The sequence below is a fragment of the Danio rerio genome, chromosome 14 (genome assembly GCF_049306965.1).
Source record: "Danio rerio strain Tuebingen ecotype United States chromosome 14, GRCz12tu, whole genome shotgun sequence".
NCBI lineage: Eukaryota > Metazoa > Chordata > Actinopteri > Cypriniformes > Danionidae > Danio > Danio rerio.
In genome coordinates this window covers 40165465-40179885 of record NC_133189.1, presented here as the reverse complement: position 1 = coordinate 40179885, position 14421 = coordinate 40165465, and the positions used below count along the sequence as shown (strand labels likewise).

General features: G+C 35.7%; 1 protein-coding gene across 7 annotated transcripts in view; it reads left to right on the top strand.

Moving 5' to 3' along the window:
- Positions 1–14113, top strand: part of pdgfc (platelet derived growth factor c) — a 298659-nt gene extending 284546 nt beyond the window's left edge. For 4 of the 7 annotated variants that reach the window (XM_068213388.2, XM_073922104.1, XM_073922103.1 and 1 more), the window contains 3 exons: positions 5747–5954; positions 6041–6261; positions 9011–11294. In XM_068213388.2, coding sequence (XP_068069489.2) covers positions 5747–5954; positions 6041–6261; positions 9011–9124 — 543 coding nt within the window. In that variant the 3' untranslated portion in view covers positions 9125–11294. Of the gene's footprint in view, positions 1–5746; positions 5955–6040; positions 6262–9010 lie in introns of all 7 variants that reach the window. The other 3 variants (XM_073922101.1, XM_068213387.2, XM_073922102.1) reach the window with 1 other exon arrangement.
- Positions 14114–14421: the final 308 nt, after the last annotated feature.

Sequence of the window (14421 nt, the reverse complement as noted above, 5' to 3'; positions counted from 1 at the left end):
GCTGTGCGTTGACCATTGCCCTTCCTATGCAATCTTTGAATCATTCCAGTGTTGGTGCTGACCGATGTATGTGCTCTGTAGTGATAAAGACACTGTTCCCAGATCAACTTCTGTAACGTTATATACTTTTGGATGTGGGTGTGTTTGTAAACAGACAAATAGACTTTATAATATGTAAACATGTCCGTATTTCCAATATTATTACATCCCAATATTGACAGGTATGGTTTTCATTGGATTAACTTGCTTAAACATATTTTTCACCTGTAGAATAACAATGTGCCCTAGCAAAATAAACATTGTAAATTCTGATTTCACAAGGAATCGAACATGCAGCGTGAAAGCAGTATATAAGCACCTTTTGTCGTTGCTGCTTGTTTTTACAGTAACTATAGATGGGGGGGTTTGTTGGCCAGACTTTTCCTCTCAGCAGCATTTGTTCAGAACAACCACAAAGGATTATTGAATTACAAAAGGCGTATGATTTCAAACACAATGCCTATTGAACAATCCGAGCTGGATGAGTGGAACCGTCTCCAGTCACTTCATTTCTCTTCTCCTCTTCTTACGACCACTGTGTATGATTGGCGTCCCACCAAACACGGCCTTCACCAAAACACATCCACAGTGAATCACACACATTTTTGAGTGAGAACTCTGCACTGTTATTTGGTTTTCTCCAGAAACACAGGCTCTTATGCGTGTCGAGACGGGCTACTGGCAGACGTCTGACTCTGTGCGCTCATGTCCATCTGCTGTAGCCCTTGTAGTCGAACAGACAGCTGCAACCTGCTAACAATTTGAAACGTCATGTCAGGCTACAGAACATAAATGAGGCCATTGATTTTTCAAGGTAAATTATTATGGGCAAAATAATGCATCTGCTATATAATTTGACAACAAGGAGAGGATGTGTTGCAGGAAAGGCACCTTAAGTGTGATTGATTTGCTGTGTGCTGTATTGGCAGATTTGAGAAGCTGTGACATTTATCATGTTTATGAATATTATTTATTAAAATATTTTAACTTGTTGAAGTACAGTCGCTTACATTTTTAACATAATAAAGATATAATGTACTGCTTTTTTTGTCAAGTAAATCATGAATACATGTCATGATTATTAATTAATTGTCTGTTTATAATTGCTTGATCTAAATCCAATTATTTGAGAAAGTCTTGATATTCAGTTTCAATTAGGGATTGCTGCCCTGAAACTGACGTTTCGATACAGTGTTGAGATTTAGAAACACCAGGCCACATGGCTAAAGCAATTCAAAACATTTGTCATTTCAGAAGTGTTTCGAGACCTGCTGACTCGGCATTTGACTGACATATATTATTGTTATGATCTCCAGCGATCGAACATTTGCAGATCACTGGAGAACTACAACTCGGCCACTGAACAGAACTACAACTACCATAATGTCTTGCAGCAATCTACACAGCTGACAATAATTCGGACAAACACACAAACACATCACTGATTTTTTTGTTGTGATCACCAGCAATCTGCAACTGCTCAATTGCTGGTGATCATAACTATTATTTTATTTTATTTTATTTTATTTTATTTTATTTTATTTTATTTATTTTATTTTATTTTATTTTATTTTATTTTATTTTATTTTATTTTATATTATATTATATTATATTATATTATATTATATTATATTAGATTAGGGTGACGCAGTGGCGCAGTGGGTAGCACGTTCGCCTCACAGCAAGATGGTCGCTGGGTCGCTGGTTCGATCCTCGGCTCAGTTGGTGTTTCTGTGTGAAGTTTGCATGTTCTCCCTGCGTTCGCATGGGTTTCCTCCGGGGTGCTCCGGTTTCCCCCACAGTCCAAAGACATGCGGTACAGGTGAATTGGGTAGGCTAAATTGTCCGCAGTTTATGAGTGTGTATGTTTCCCAGAGATGGGTTGCGGTTGGAAGGGCATCCGCTGTGTAAAAACTTGCTGGATAAGTTGCCGGTCCATTCCGCTGTGGCGACCGCGGATTAATAAAGGGACTAAGCCGACAAGAAAATGAATGAATGATTATATTATATTATATTATATTATATTATATTATATTATATTATATTATATTATATTATATTATATTATATCATATCATAATTATTTGACAACTTATCGTAATTGTGACATACCTGTAAGACAGACAAGTTGGGTAAAAAACATTTTTGTAAATTTTTATTTCTAATTATAATTTTATAACTTAGTAATTCAATTTTAATATTTGATCCCACATTTAAGTTATTTATTTGCACACCATTTTAAAGACACTTTTTACCTGATAGATAATAGAAATGTTCTATCAATTCATTTTCTATTAAGGTACGTTGCAATATGTGATATAATTATGTGTTGTATGTCTGAAAATGTCCTGTATTTTCTCAGTGTTGTGAGAAAAGCTGGATGAGTGCTGTTTTATCCACCTCAGTTAGGATTCTTGGCTCTGGCTTTATAGAGCAGGGCTCAGAGGATCTTTAATTGACAGTTTGAAAGACTGCCTCACATTCACAAGCTGTTAATGGTTTCCATTCCCCACTGCTGACCATTGCCAAAGCTAGAAGCCAGTTCTCTGCATTGAAGGATAGCTGAATATACACTTTTAAGAGCTAATTGTAACTGCTCTTGAGAGCTTACCCAAAAAACATGATTGAACAACTCTTGATGTGTCAGTTGATTCAAGTCCGCAGTGATTTATGATATATTTAAGTGCACAAAACAATCATTTTAGTCATGTCAGTGAGGAAAAGTTATGGTGACTTGCTGTTCAGCGAGTCAGATTCACCCAAGGATTCATTAGAATGAGTCCATTAGTCCATGAATTTGACTAAGCTACTCAGTAATTGTGTGTGTGTGCATTTTTACATTATATTTATATATATATATATATATATATATATATATATATATATATATATATATATATATATATATATATATATATATATTTATTTATTTATATATATATATATATATATATATATATATATATATATATATATATATATATATATTTATTTATATATATATATATATATATATATATAAATAAATAAATATATATATATATATATATATATTTATTTATTTATTTATATATATATATATATATATATATATATATATATATATATATATATATATTTATTTATTTATATATATATATATATATATATATATATATATATATATATATATATATATATATATATATATATATATATATAATTTACAATTCTCAGTCTCTCTGAATGAGCTAGATTTATTAGTCATGTACTATATTTGAGTAAAATGTTATTTTATTGGAACAATAGATTAGATTATTACTAACAATAGCATAGATTATTGAATCGAATTTGAACAACAGCAGCTCGCATAACAAATGACCAGAGAGTTTTGATCATTTTTTCATATTTAAAGCTGAAGGGGGTTGGGGGTGTCCTAAAAGGTTGAAAAACCCTGCTGTAGACTATCAAAAAAATTGGTTAAAGGGGTTAATAATTTTGACCTTAAGTTTTTTTTTATTATTATTAAAAACTGCTTTAATTCTAGCTAAAATAAAACAAACAAGACTTTATCCAGAAGAAAAAAATACTATCAGACATTCTGTGAAAATTGCTCTGTTAAACGTAATTTGGGAAAAAATTCAAAGGGGGCAAATAGTTTTGACTTCAACTGTATGTACACATTTTAAGTATTATTTGACCTTCAACTAATAACATGCTTTTGTGACACTAAACAGGGTTGTCATTGCTTGCTCAAATATCCACATGCAGTATTGTGGTTCTGACTGGCAGGTTGGCTCTGTATTATTTCCAGTGCTTGACTCTGCTGTCCTCAATCAGTCCGTCTTGGTGACCTCGTTTACTGCTTTGTTCACAGTAGCAATGCATTTTTTATCATCATAGAAATCACAGGCCTTCCACTGACACCTTGTCCTTTGCACAATGGTAACCAGGCCAACTCACTCCGCACTTGTTAGCTGGTTTCAGAGCACAGCACTGCTCGTGTCATTCACTGGGGATTATGTTAGTATGCCCGAATTAAGCTGCTGGAAAAAAGGACATGTTGACAGATCTCGCAGCACCTGAGGCGGTGCAGCAGGGTTGAGTCGAGTGCAGAAATGTGGCTTCCTGCAGCTTGCCCGACACCATAGGTATCAGTGTCGCTGCCCGGCATACATCTTTAATTGTGTGTTTGGGTTCACACAGGGTGAAGTTGTTTGGGGACTGGATAATTGATCCTGTGAATAAGCCGGTGTCAAATATTCATGCGTCTAGCAAAACAATGAGGTACCTTGTTAATTGGTAATTTGGTATAATGAACAATTGTGTATTGTTTATATTATCTTCTGATGCAATGTTCCATGTAAAAAGGCAGGTGTGGGGGTAATAATGTACCTTAACTGTAGTTAAGATCCCAGCAAACAATTTTGTGTTTAAAAGACGCCTAATAGACATCTAAACATAGACCGCTTTCAATCAAATGTACATGTAATATATAAAGTCTGTCTAATCTGTCTATTTGACGACTAGTCTATATTTGTGCTATTCTTAGACGTCTATTATATCTTCACTGACAGCCCAAATTTAGCCTTGTTTTAGCCAAGACTACTATTTAGATGTCTATAAGACATCTATTCGACATCTTTTAAAAACAAACAATGCTTGCTGGGATGTATGTGTGTATGTATACACTGTATATCCATGACGTGTTATGTAAGTGTGTTTACATGTACATACAGTTGAAGTCAAAAGTATTAGCGCCCCTGTTTATTTTTTTCCCAATTTCTGTTTAACGGAGGAAAGATTATTTCAACACGTTTCTAAACATAATAGTTTTAAAAGCTCATTTCTAATAACTGATGTTATTTTCAGTCAAAACTCATTTCACAAGGCATGATTTGAATTGCAGACAGCTCCAGATATTTAGCATTCCAAATATCTCACAGGCATCGGCAACTCATCTGTGATTCTCTCAGATCGCATCTTTGATAGTTCATTCTGTGTAATTGTCACTCACGTGCATGAGCACCGATTTGCCTGTGATTTCAGGCATTTGTCGCCGATGTCTCAACTTGTCGGTGAGTCAAAATCGGGGCTAAAGTCATGTAGTCTGAACTCGGCATTAGGCTGTGGACACACTAGAGTTTGTTCATGCGAAATTCTGTTGTACGGTGCTGTGAAAAGGGACGGGATTAAACAAAATGATTAGACATTTTAAAAAGTGAGCGTCCATGTTTTAAATTTCTGTTTAGAGAGGTCATGTTTTGATCCTCGATTGGTCTCACGCAATCATATGATGCAATTTCACAAGTCAGAGTTCACCAAGCTTAAACTTTCCAACGCAGCGAAATACGAAAGTTGCCCCACGAACTTGCGTTTCCGGTCTGATGCATTCCTGTGCGTATGAATGGAAGTCTATGGAGAGAAAAGTGCAGTGTGGTCGCAACTTTACCTGGAGGTTTAAACATTCCTGTAGGACTCAATTAGTTTGATCAGGTGTGTTTAATTAGGGTTGGAACTAAACTGTGCCGAGCTGCGGCCCTCCTGAGTTTTACACCTGTGCTTTAAGCGATATTCTCCCTAGTTTTTTCATTGTTTTCTTTACACAGCTAACTATGTAAAGCAATCCCTTTTAATAATCTAAAAAATATATTCGGTTGAACGGAGCAATTAAAACTCACTTTTTAGAGCTGAAATGACTGACATTGTGGTGTGTTTGTGTGTTCAGAGGCAGTCGGAGCCCGAGGCCCCAGCGGTGATGCCTGTGTGGATGCAGCCTGTGGAGGATCTGACTGAAGCCGTGTCTGCGTTCAACACCATGGAGGAGGTGATGAAGTACCTGGAGCCCGAGCGCTGGCAGCTGGACATGGATGACCTCTACAAACCCACCTGGCAGGTGCTGGGCAAATCCTTCTTCCACCAGAAGAAATCCAGAGGTGCAGATCCTGCATTTACAAGCAATTGGAGTCACCCGAAACATGGGTTTGGCTTAATAATAGGTTGTGTCTTTCTGTTTCTGTAGGAGCGGTGGATCTGAATCTGCTTCGTGAGGACGTGCGGCTCTATAGTTGCACTCCTCGTAATTTCTCAGTGTCTTTGCGCGAGGAGCTGAAAAGGACAGATGCTATCTTCTGGCCCAGCTGCCTGCTGGTGAAGCGCTGTGGTGGAAACTGCGCCTGCTGTTCTTACAACTGCTACGACTGCCAGTGCTCACCCACCAAAGTGGCCAAAAAATATCACGAGGTAAAGCAGAGATCAGAGGCCTTCCATTACACTTCACATTTCACAATATTAGGTTTCTTTCACAAATAACCTGTGTCTTATATGCAAAAAAGAAGCATCTCCTCATAATATCTCTCCTATTTATGGTGAATTCAGATATCAAGCTAGCACATGCTGCAATATTATATATACACTACCGGTCAAAAGTTTGGGGTCAGGAGGATTTTTAAATGTTTTAAAATGAGCTTCTCCTAATCACCAAGTGTTTGTTTTATCAAAAATACAGTGCAAATTGTGAAATGTTATTGCATTATATAATAACTGTTTAACAGTAGTTTATAATTTAATTTAATAATTTATACCAAGCTTCATTACTCCAGTCTTCAGAGTTGCATGATCCTTCAGAAATCAATCTGTTAATTATTCATTATTAGTATTATTATTACTATTACTATTATTCATTCTTTCATTTTCTTTTTGGCTTAGTCCCTTTATCAATCAGGGGTCGCCACAGCAGAATGAAGCTCTAACTTATGCAGCTTATGTTTTACGCAGGGTTGCCCTTTCAGCTGCAACCTGTAACTAGGAAACATCTATACACACTCATTCACACTCATACACTACAGACAATTTAGCTTACCCAATTCACCTATAGCGCATGTCTTTGGACTTGTGGGGAAAACGGGAGCTCCCGGAGGAAACCCACGTGAACATGGTGAGAACATGCAAACTCCACACAGAAATGCCAACTGACCCAGCCGAGGCTCGAACCAGTGGCCCATAGTTTGTAATTTGATCTAATAATTTATTCCAGTGATTTTAAAAATGACTTTTCCGCTTCTTTACTCCAGTCTTTAGAGCCTCTAATATTATTATTATTATTTTTTATTATTATTATTATTATTATTATTATTATTATTATTATTATTAATGGAAATAGTAATAAAAGTAATAATGACTGGGGTAAAAAAAAAATTAAACTATATACAATAAGAAAGCAGTCATTTAAAGTTTTAATAAATATTTAACAATTTAACTTTTTTTTTACATTTAATAAATGGCACCTTTTTTAATAAATGTTTTTTTTTTATTATTAATAACAAATGTGTTTTAGGGTTATTCACTAAATATTAATTTCTTAACTCTGGAGTTAAAATGTTTAAATTCCAGCATTTATATAATCATGTCTAGAAGATGGTACTATTTTTGTTACTATATGGAAAACAGGCTCTAAATTAAATTTGATGATAAAAGAATGAGATTTTGCACAAACAAACAACTATATCCAGAGATCCCCAGTATTTTCCAGTGATTTCTTATTTATTATTTATTACCTGAAAATTAGCACAGTCACTCTGTTCTTAAAGGTATAGTTCACCCAAACATAAAAATATCTTCAGCTTTTACTCATGCTCAGATAGTTTTAAAATTTAATGATTTTTTTTCTTCTGTTGGACACAAAACAAAATATTGTGAAGGCTATTTGGAAGTCACTGGCTGCTGATTTTTTGTGTTTAACCGAAGAAAGAAACTCAAACAGGTTTAGAACAGGTGAGGAGGATCGGAGAATTAAAATTTTTGTAATTTTTCCCTTTAGGTGATGATGAATTTAAGTCTCTTATTTATTGAGTTATATTTATTTTTTATTCCTGTGTTTTGTCACACAAGTGGTAATAATTTTGCCTTCAATTGTACATAGGTATTATTTCATAACTTTATTCTTAATGTCATAAACAAATTGCAAACTTGTAATGCTCCCTTTTATGGAATGAGTACTGTTTGTTGTTCATATTTGCTCTTTGTAATGGTGTTTTAATAGTGTTTTTAATGTTACCTTCAGAGTTTGTTCATTCTGAATTAACTTTTTTTAATGCAAATACCGATACAGTCAGTCAGGCAGCATAATACAGAGAGTGGACTAAAGCGCATCAAATGATCGGTAATTAAAAAGGAAAAAAGGAAAAAAATAGAATAAATTCATATTTTTATATTAGACACACATCTGATGCTTGTATTTGCATCAGCTCCACACCCACAACTTCATGTATTGGGTTAAATTAGACTTTACAGTCTCCGTGTTCAGTCCATTACCTCCGCTTTATCTGTTCAGCTGAGGGAACGGAACCAACCCTGTGACATCAGACACAGCGACATACACAAGATGGCAGTGCCCTAGCTCTAAAATCTATAGTAAAGCTGTTTTCTTCTAAATGGTTACATTAATTGAGTTTATTTAATATATTTTCTTTCCAGAGTACAAAATTATGAAAACTTGAATGATTGCTTTATTTGCCCTTTAATTGCAAATAACTAACGAATTCTTTATTGGCCATGTTATATTTATTTTTTAATTGTTTATATCTGAATAAAGCTTTTAATAAAATAAATTCTTTTTAAAATGGCAATGCTGTCATACTGAAGTTCTGGTCATAAAACAAAAGCATATAGAAACTCAAATTCTAATTAAATTGTGAAGTTGTAAATCACGAGAAATAGGGGGGGAAATGTAATTAAAGAGCTGTTTTAGATTGTGACTCTCAGAATTGGATCGTTAAGTTCCTAAAGAGTCCCAGCCCTATTGTTAAGTACAGTTTTAACATAAGATTCTTTAAAAATATAGTATTTATAAATGAAAACTGATTGTTAAATCATGATGTGGACTGACAGAGAAAGAGACCCACTGTGTGAAAATGGTAACATTATGTTGCATTTAAGTGCTCTGTCTTTTCTCTTTCTTTCTCCGTCTCTCTGTTTGACTGTTGTTGTGCAGGTTCTGATGCTGAAGCACAGGACAGGGGGTCGGGGACTGCAGAAAACCCTAGCAGACGTCCCTCTGGAGCACCATGAGGAGTGTAACTGTGTGTGTAAAAATGACTCTGACTAAATCAGTCCCAGAGAGAAGACGCACACCGGCCCCCCGCAGACTCACCCAGGGAAATACCCCTGCTTTGTGCATAAATGAGCGAAAGATGCTGCAAACTAATGAAACCCAGCACTGGATGCCTTCTTTTTTTCATCTTGACTCATCTAAGCCTGCGGTTCCATTCCTTTTGGCCTCGCAAATCCATAAAGGATTGACCCATAAAGAAGTTTCCATTGGCCTTATGATAGCATGGAATATTTGGAGGGAAATTGGACACGCTCTTGCATTCTCTGTGTGTGTGGAGGTTTGTGAACAATGTGTACATTTGTGGGTCTTTTTTCAGTTCACGTATATAGAGCAGTTCAGGAAATGAGGTATTCCAGGATAACTTGAGGTTGCTTTTACTTGGGGAACAAGTGTATTTGGCGTGTTTTTTTAATTATTATTTTTTTACAACTTAATATATTAAAGGACCTTGACTATGTTTCTGCTTTCAGCAATAAGTTTTGAGGTGGTGTGGACAATATCCTCAACGTCCCAAAGAAACAAATGACACTGTGTTATAAACCAGCACTCCGTCACCTACTCATCATGAAACTGAAATGATTAATAACTCATAAAGACTATCCCAGGAGCGATGAACATCATGCCTGCATCTTTTGCTCATTCACTTTGAACTATGAGAACACTAAAGCGAATCTTTGTGTAAATACATTTAATATTGTGATCCGTTGACTTATCCTATATGTCGTTACAGTTTCTGGTACTAAAAGTTTGGGGTATATAAGAATCACTTTTCTCTTTTTTTTCATAATCGCTAGTATTTTCAGTATTAGTCACTCTTTTTGTAGAGACATTTATACATTTCTTGTGTTTTTATTTGCGTGTTGAGATCGTCATTCTGACTGGAGACAAAATATTCTGTTAGATGTTCATGTAAATAGACTTTTTAGAAGTTAAAGGGACATTGGAACAGCCAGTACCTTATTCATCTACCATTAAACAGTTAACTAAATTGTTGTGGTTTTCCAAATGACAAATGAATGCGTTGGTCTGCTCAAATAATCGTTACAAAATTGCGATTCCCTATAAACCATGAGCTATTAACTGCAATCTAACTTCAGCAATTGAGAGCATGATACAATTTAAATGATTCTGTATTAAATTGATAGCATTTTACCTAAGAATTACAATTCCGCCATCATTTACTCACCCTTCACTTGTTCAAAACCTTTTTCAGTTTCTTTCTTCTGTTGAAAACGAAGGAAGATATTTAGAAAAATGCTGGTAGGTGGCACTGATTGACTTCCATAGTATTGTTTGTCCTACTATGAAAGTTGATTGGTTTTTAAATTGTCTTCTTTTCTATTTAAAAAAAAAACTCCTAAAGGTGTGAAATCTCATGAGGGAGAGTAAATGATGAAGTTTTATTTTCATTGTGAAAATGTACCCCCATATACATTTCTGGAGAGTGCAAATTATGCAGCCAGAGCTACATTTGGCCAGAAAGCAAGTTAAATAAAGTAAACAAGTAAATAACAGGGTGAGAACATGGTAAGAGATGAAAATGTGGTAAAAATCAGGCTTGCTTTGGAAAACACTATCGGTTGGGTTTAGGGAAGGCGTGGGCGAGTCAATCGATACATTTGAAAACACTATTGCTTAGGTTCAGGGAAGTAGGAGGGTGGAGAGATCAGTCGGTCGGTCAATCAGTCGACAGCTGCCTCTGGTGTATTTACACGAGAACAGCAGGCACGAAAATTACTCATGAGAGAAATTTGAGATCTGAAAAAGCGTACACAGCGGCCTTTGATGGATTTGCAAAAACAAAAACTGCAAAAAACGTAACTCCTGGGATGTATTTCATGCTCTCCAGAAATGTATATTGGGGTACGTATCAATAATGAGCCTGGGTTGTTCATTTTTGGGTTAACTATCTCTTTAAGACCTTTCAGATCATCTTTTATGTCAGTCGGCCATTCAAAAGCTTGATTTTCACAAGCGTTTTAAAGAGTAAATCATCTGTTACTCTCAGCATTCCTTGAACATTCTTATTGATCTCAATCGCATGCAACATAAAGCATCCCATTGCTGAAAAAAATGTAGACCTTGTGTGTGTTAATGTCATAACAAATTCAGTTTTGACTGGCTGGGATAAAAAGGAGCTGAGTAAACAAGACATGCAGCATTATTTGCATCGTCGTCTTTAATCCGCCTTAGATGACCTTTCCCGCTGTCATTTTGTCAGACTGTTATTCTTTGATGTAATGTTTTTGTGACTTTGTTTTTCATACTTTGATCACAAATTCCTCACACTTGGCAAACCAATTTAAAAAGCCACCTACCGTAAGCAGGCTTTGAGATCATATTTAAAGGAAGAAAGGCTCATTTCTGTGGGGCTTGACAGAAAGGGATGAGAATCGGGATTTTGTCGATGTCATGTGGATGAGAAAGAAGTGCCTTGATATTGTTAAACAGCACACAGAAATGTAAAGCATGACATTTCTCTACATGAAACTCATTTGTGGGTGCTAAACAATGTGTATGTCTTGAAATTTCTGTCAGTTCAGATCATCGTCATATTTTTATAGAGTAAATCTTCAAGGAATGTTTGACCCAGTTATTACATGGTGAGTGTATAATAATGTACAGTGAAGTCAAAATTATTAGCACTCCTGTGATATATATATATTTTTTTCCATACTTTCCAAATAATGTTTAAATTCTTTTAGCCAGCACGTGGACGCACTGGGGTGCTGTTTTTGCACGTCAGTGTTAACGAATAGATTGCTTCAAAAAGAACACAAGTAATCTTGACAGACTATGCATCAGTCTAAAGCTGGAACCCTCAAGCAGCCGTTGTAGCTAGTTTGTCAATGGAAAGCTTATAAAGAATCTATTTGCTAAATCTGTGTAAGTTGTACAGAAAATGCTTATTAGATATAGAGTATATATCATGCTAATAACAAGATCATAGTTTATCTTGGAAAGTATAGGTTACAGGCATCCCAAGTCTCCCGGAAGTCTCCCGCATATGCATAGGGACTTCTGAATGCCAGCAGACGAATGATAATCTCTCGTAAATCGCGCGTCTTTCCCCCGGTCCTCAAATATGTCGCGCACCCCTCTCCAATGTATTCTTCACCGCTCGTTGTACGTTGTGCAACCCCCTCCGGCGCTCTTCAAATACATTGCACCACCACCCAACTCCCGCAAATCATGGATGTCCCACAAGGAAAGGACTTTTCCCAACTTGGTATTGCACATTAAATTTACAATTTTCGTCAATAATTTTAAATTAAATTAAATTCGAGCTCACATTGTGTGAATCGTACTGACACACTGCCTCCGAAACATTCTGAACAGTCCGAAATCATTTTTTGTGCATTCAGATGACACACACTGTGTGTGTATATACATTTGACGCACTGACATAATCGCCTCCTTGTCCGCTTTAATTGATTGCTCCGATACATCAATGCGGCCATCATCTATTATAATGTCTATAGGTACTGCCAGTGTCTGTTCAAGATTTGTTTCCATATGTAAACGTGTGAACAATCATAAGCAATGGGTCAAAATTCCACTGATATCCTGATATAAACTTTGCGTTTGCGGATAATCTAGCGGAGCTCTTTGATGAGGATAATTCTCCTTCCTCTCTATGTAGTCTAGTATTGGATGAACACAGCCTATTCTTCTTCCTTGTTCCACTTTGGAGAAGAGAGAGGAGAATAATGTTTCACAGCTTAAATTGACTCTGAAATGTTTTGTTTTGTAATAGATTGATTAGAACGCATCAGACTCAGTGTGCAGGGTCTGTTTACATGAGGAATTTTTTGCATATGAATATGAAAAAATTACATCTGAAAATTTCGGACTTCAGTGTGCAAAGACCTTAAGAGTCCCTAGATCAACACCCCATTGAACAAATTTACTGTAGTCCACCGACACAATAGTGTTGAATAATGAATGGCTGTTTATTTATGTCAGAGTTTCTTACGGAGACCTGTTGGATACATTGCTTACTATGTTACTTACGTGCAAAAACGGCTTCTTTGTAGTAAAAAGCAAGGCGGTGCCATAGCTTACAGTGTAACAGATAAAATGAGACCACAAGAGCAAGGAATTTTTTACAGTACTTCCTATAATATTTTTTTCTTTTGAGGAAATTCTTATTTATTTTGGCTAGAATTAAAGTAGTTTTTGAATTTTTAAAAACTATTAAAAGGTCAATATCATTAGCCCCCTTAAGCATTTTATTTAATTTTTTTCTACGATTGTCTAGAACAGGAACGTTCAGACTTGGTCCTGGAGGGCCGGTGTCTTGCATTGTTTAGCTCTAACTTCTTTCAACATATGTCCCTGGAAGTTTATAGCTTGATTAGCTCATTCAGGTGTGTTTAATTGGGGTTGGAACTAAAATATGCAGAACACCTACCCTCCAGGACCGAGGACATCCCTGCACATCCCTGGTCTCGAACACAGGTGTCAAATACAGTTCCTGGAGGGATGCAGCTCTGCACAGTTTAGCTTTAACCCTAATTGAACACACTGGTGTCTTAAAAAGGATAGTTAAATATTATTTACTGTTATCATGGCAGAGATAAAAGAAATCATATATTATAAATTAGTTTTTAAAACTATTATATTTATAAATGTGTTTTTTTCCGTTAAACTGAAATTGGGGGAAAATATACAGAAGGCTAATAATCCAGGAGGGCTAATAATTCTGACTTCAACTGTATGTGCAGACACTGTGAGCTGCCGCAGTTTGTTTACGGAGATAGATGACATGTTGCATTGCTCATCAAAAATGGTACATGCTTGTGATTATCCTGGATGCTAAAACCTGTATAACCAAAAAAAGTACACAAACCATGTTAGCTCATGGATGAGTTTGCATTAGCGCTGACATCATAATGTGACATGAATCTTGTGCTCCAGACTGTTGTGAATGCACTCAAGGCTGTTTGCTGAGGTTTTGGATTAAAGGTAATGATGTTGTAACTAATGTTTAACTTCTTGATCAGACTGATCGGTTCACTTTGTAAGATCTCAGTGTATCATCAGGAGCCACAGGTATTCCTTTTGATTTTTTTTTATACTTTGGTTTGTGTTGGGGGGGAGGGGGAGTGTTCACAAAATGCTGATGACCATTGTTTTGCATTTTATTTATCCCCAAGTTTCAGATAAAAATCTTATTTAATGCTCTACTGAAGAAAAAAAGTCCCCTAAATCTTATATGACGTGAGGGTAATTTAACAACAAACTGGCATTTTTAGGTGAACTGTCACTTTAAAATAGTTTTTTTTTTT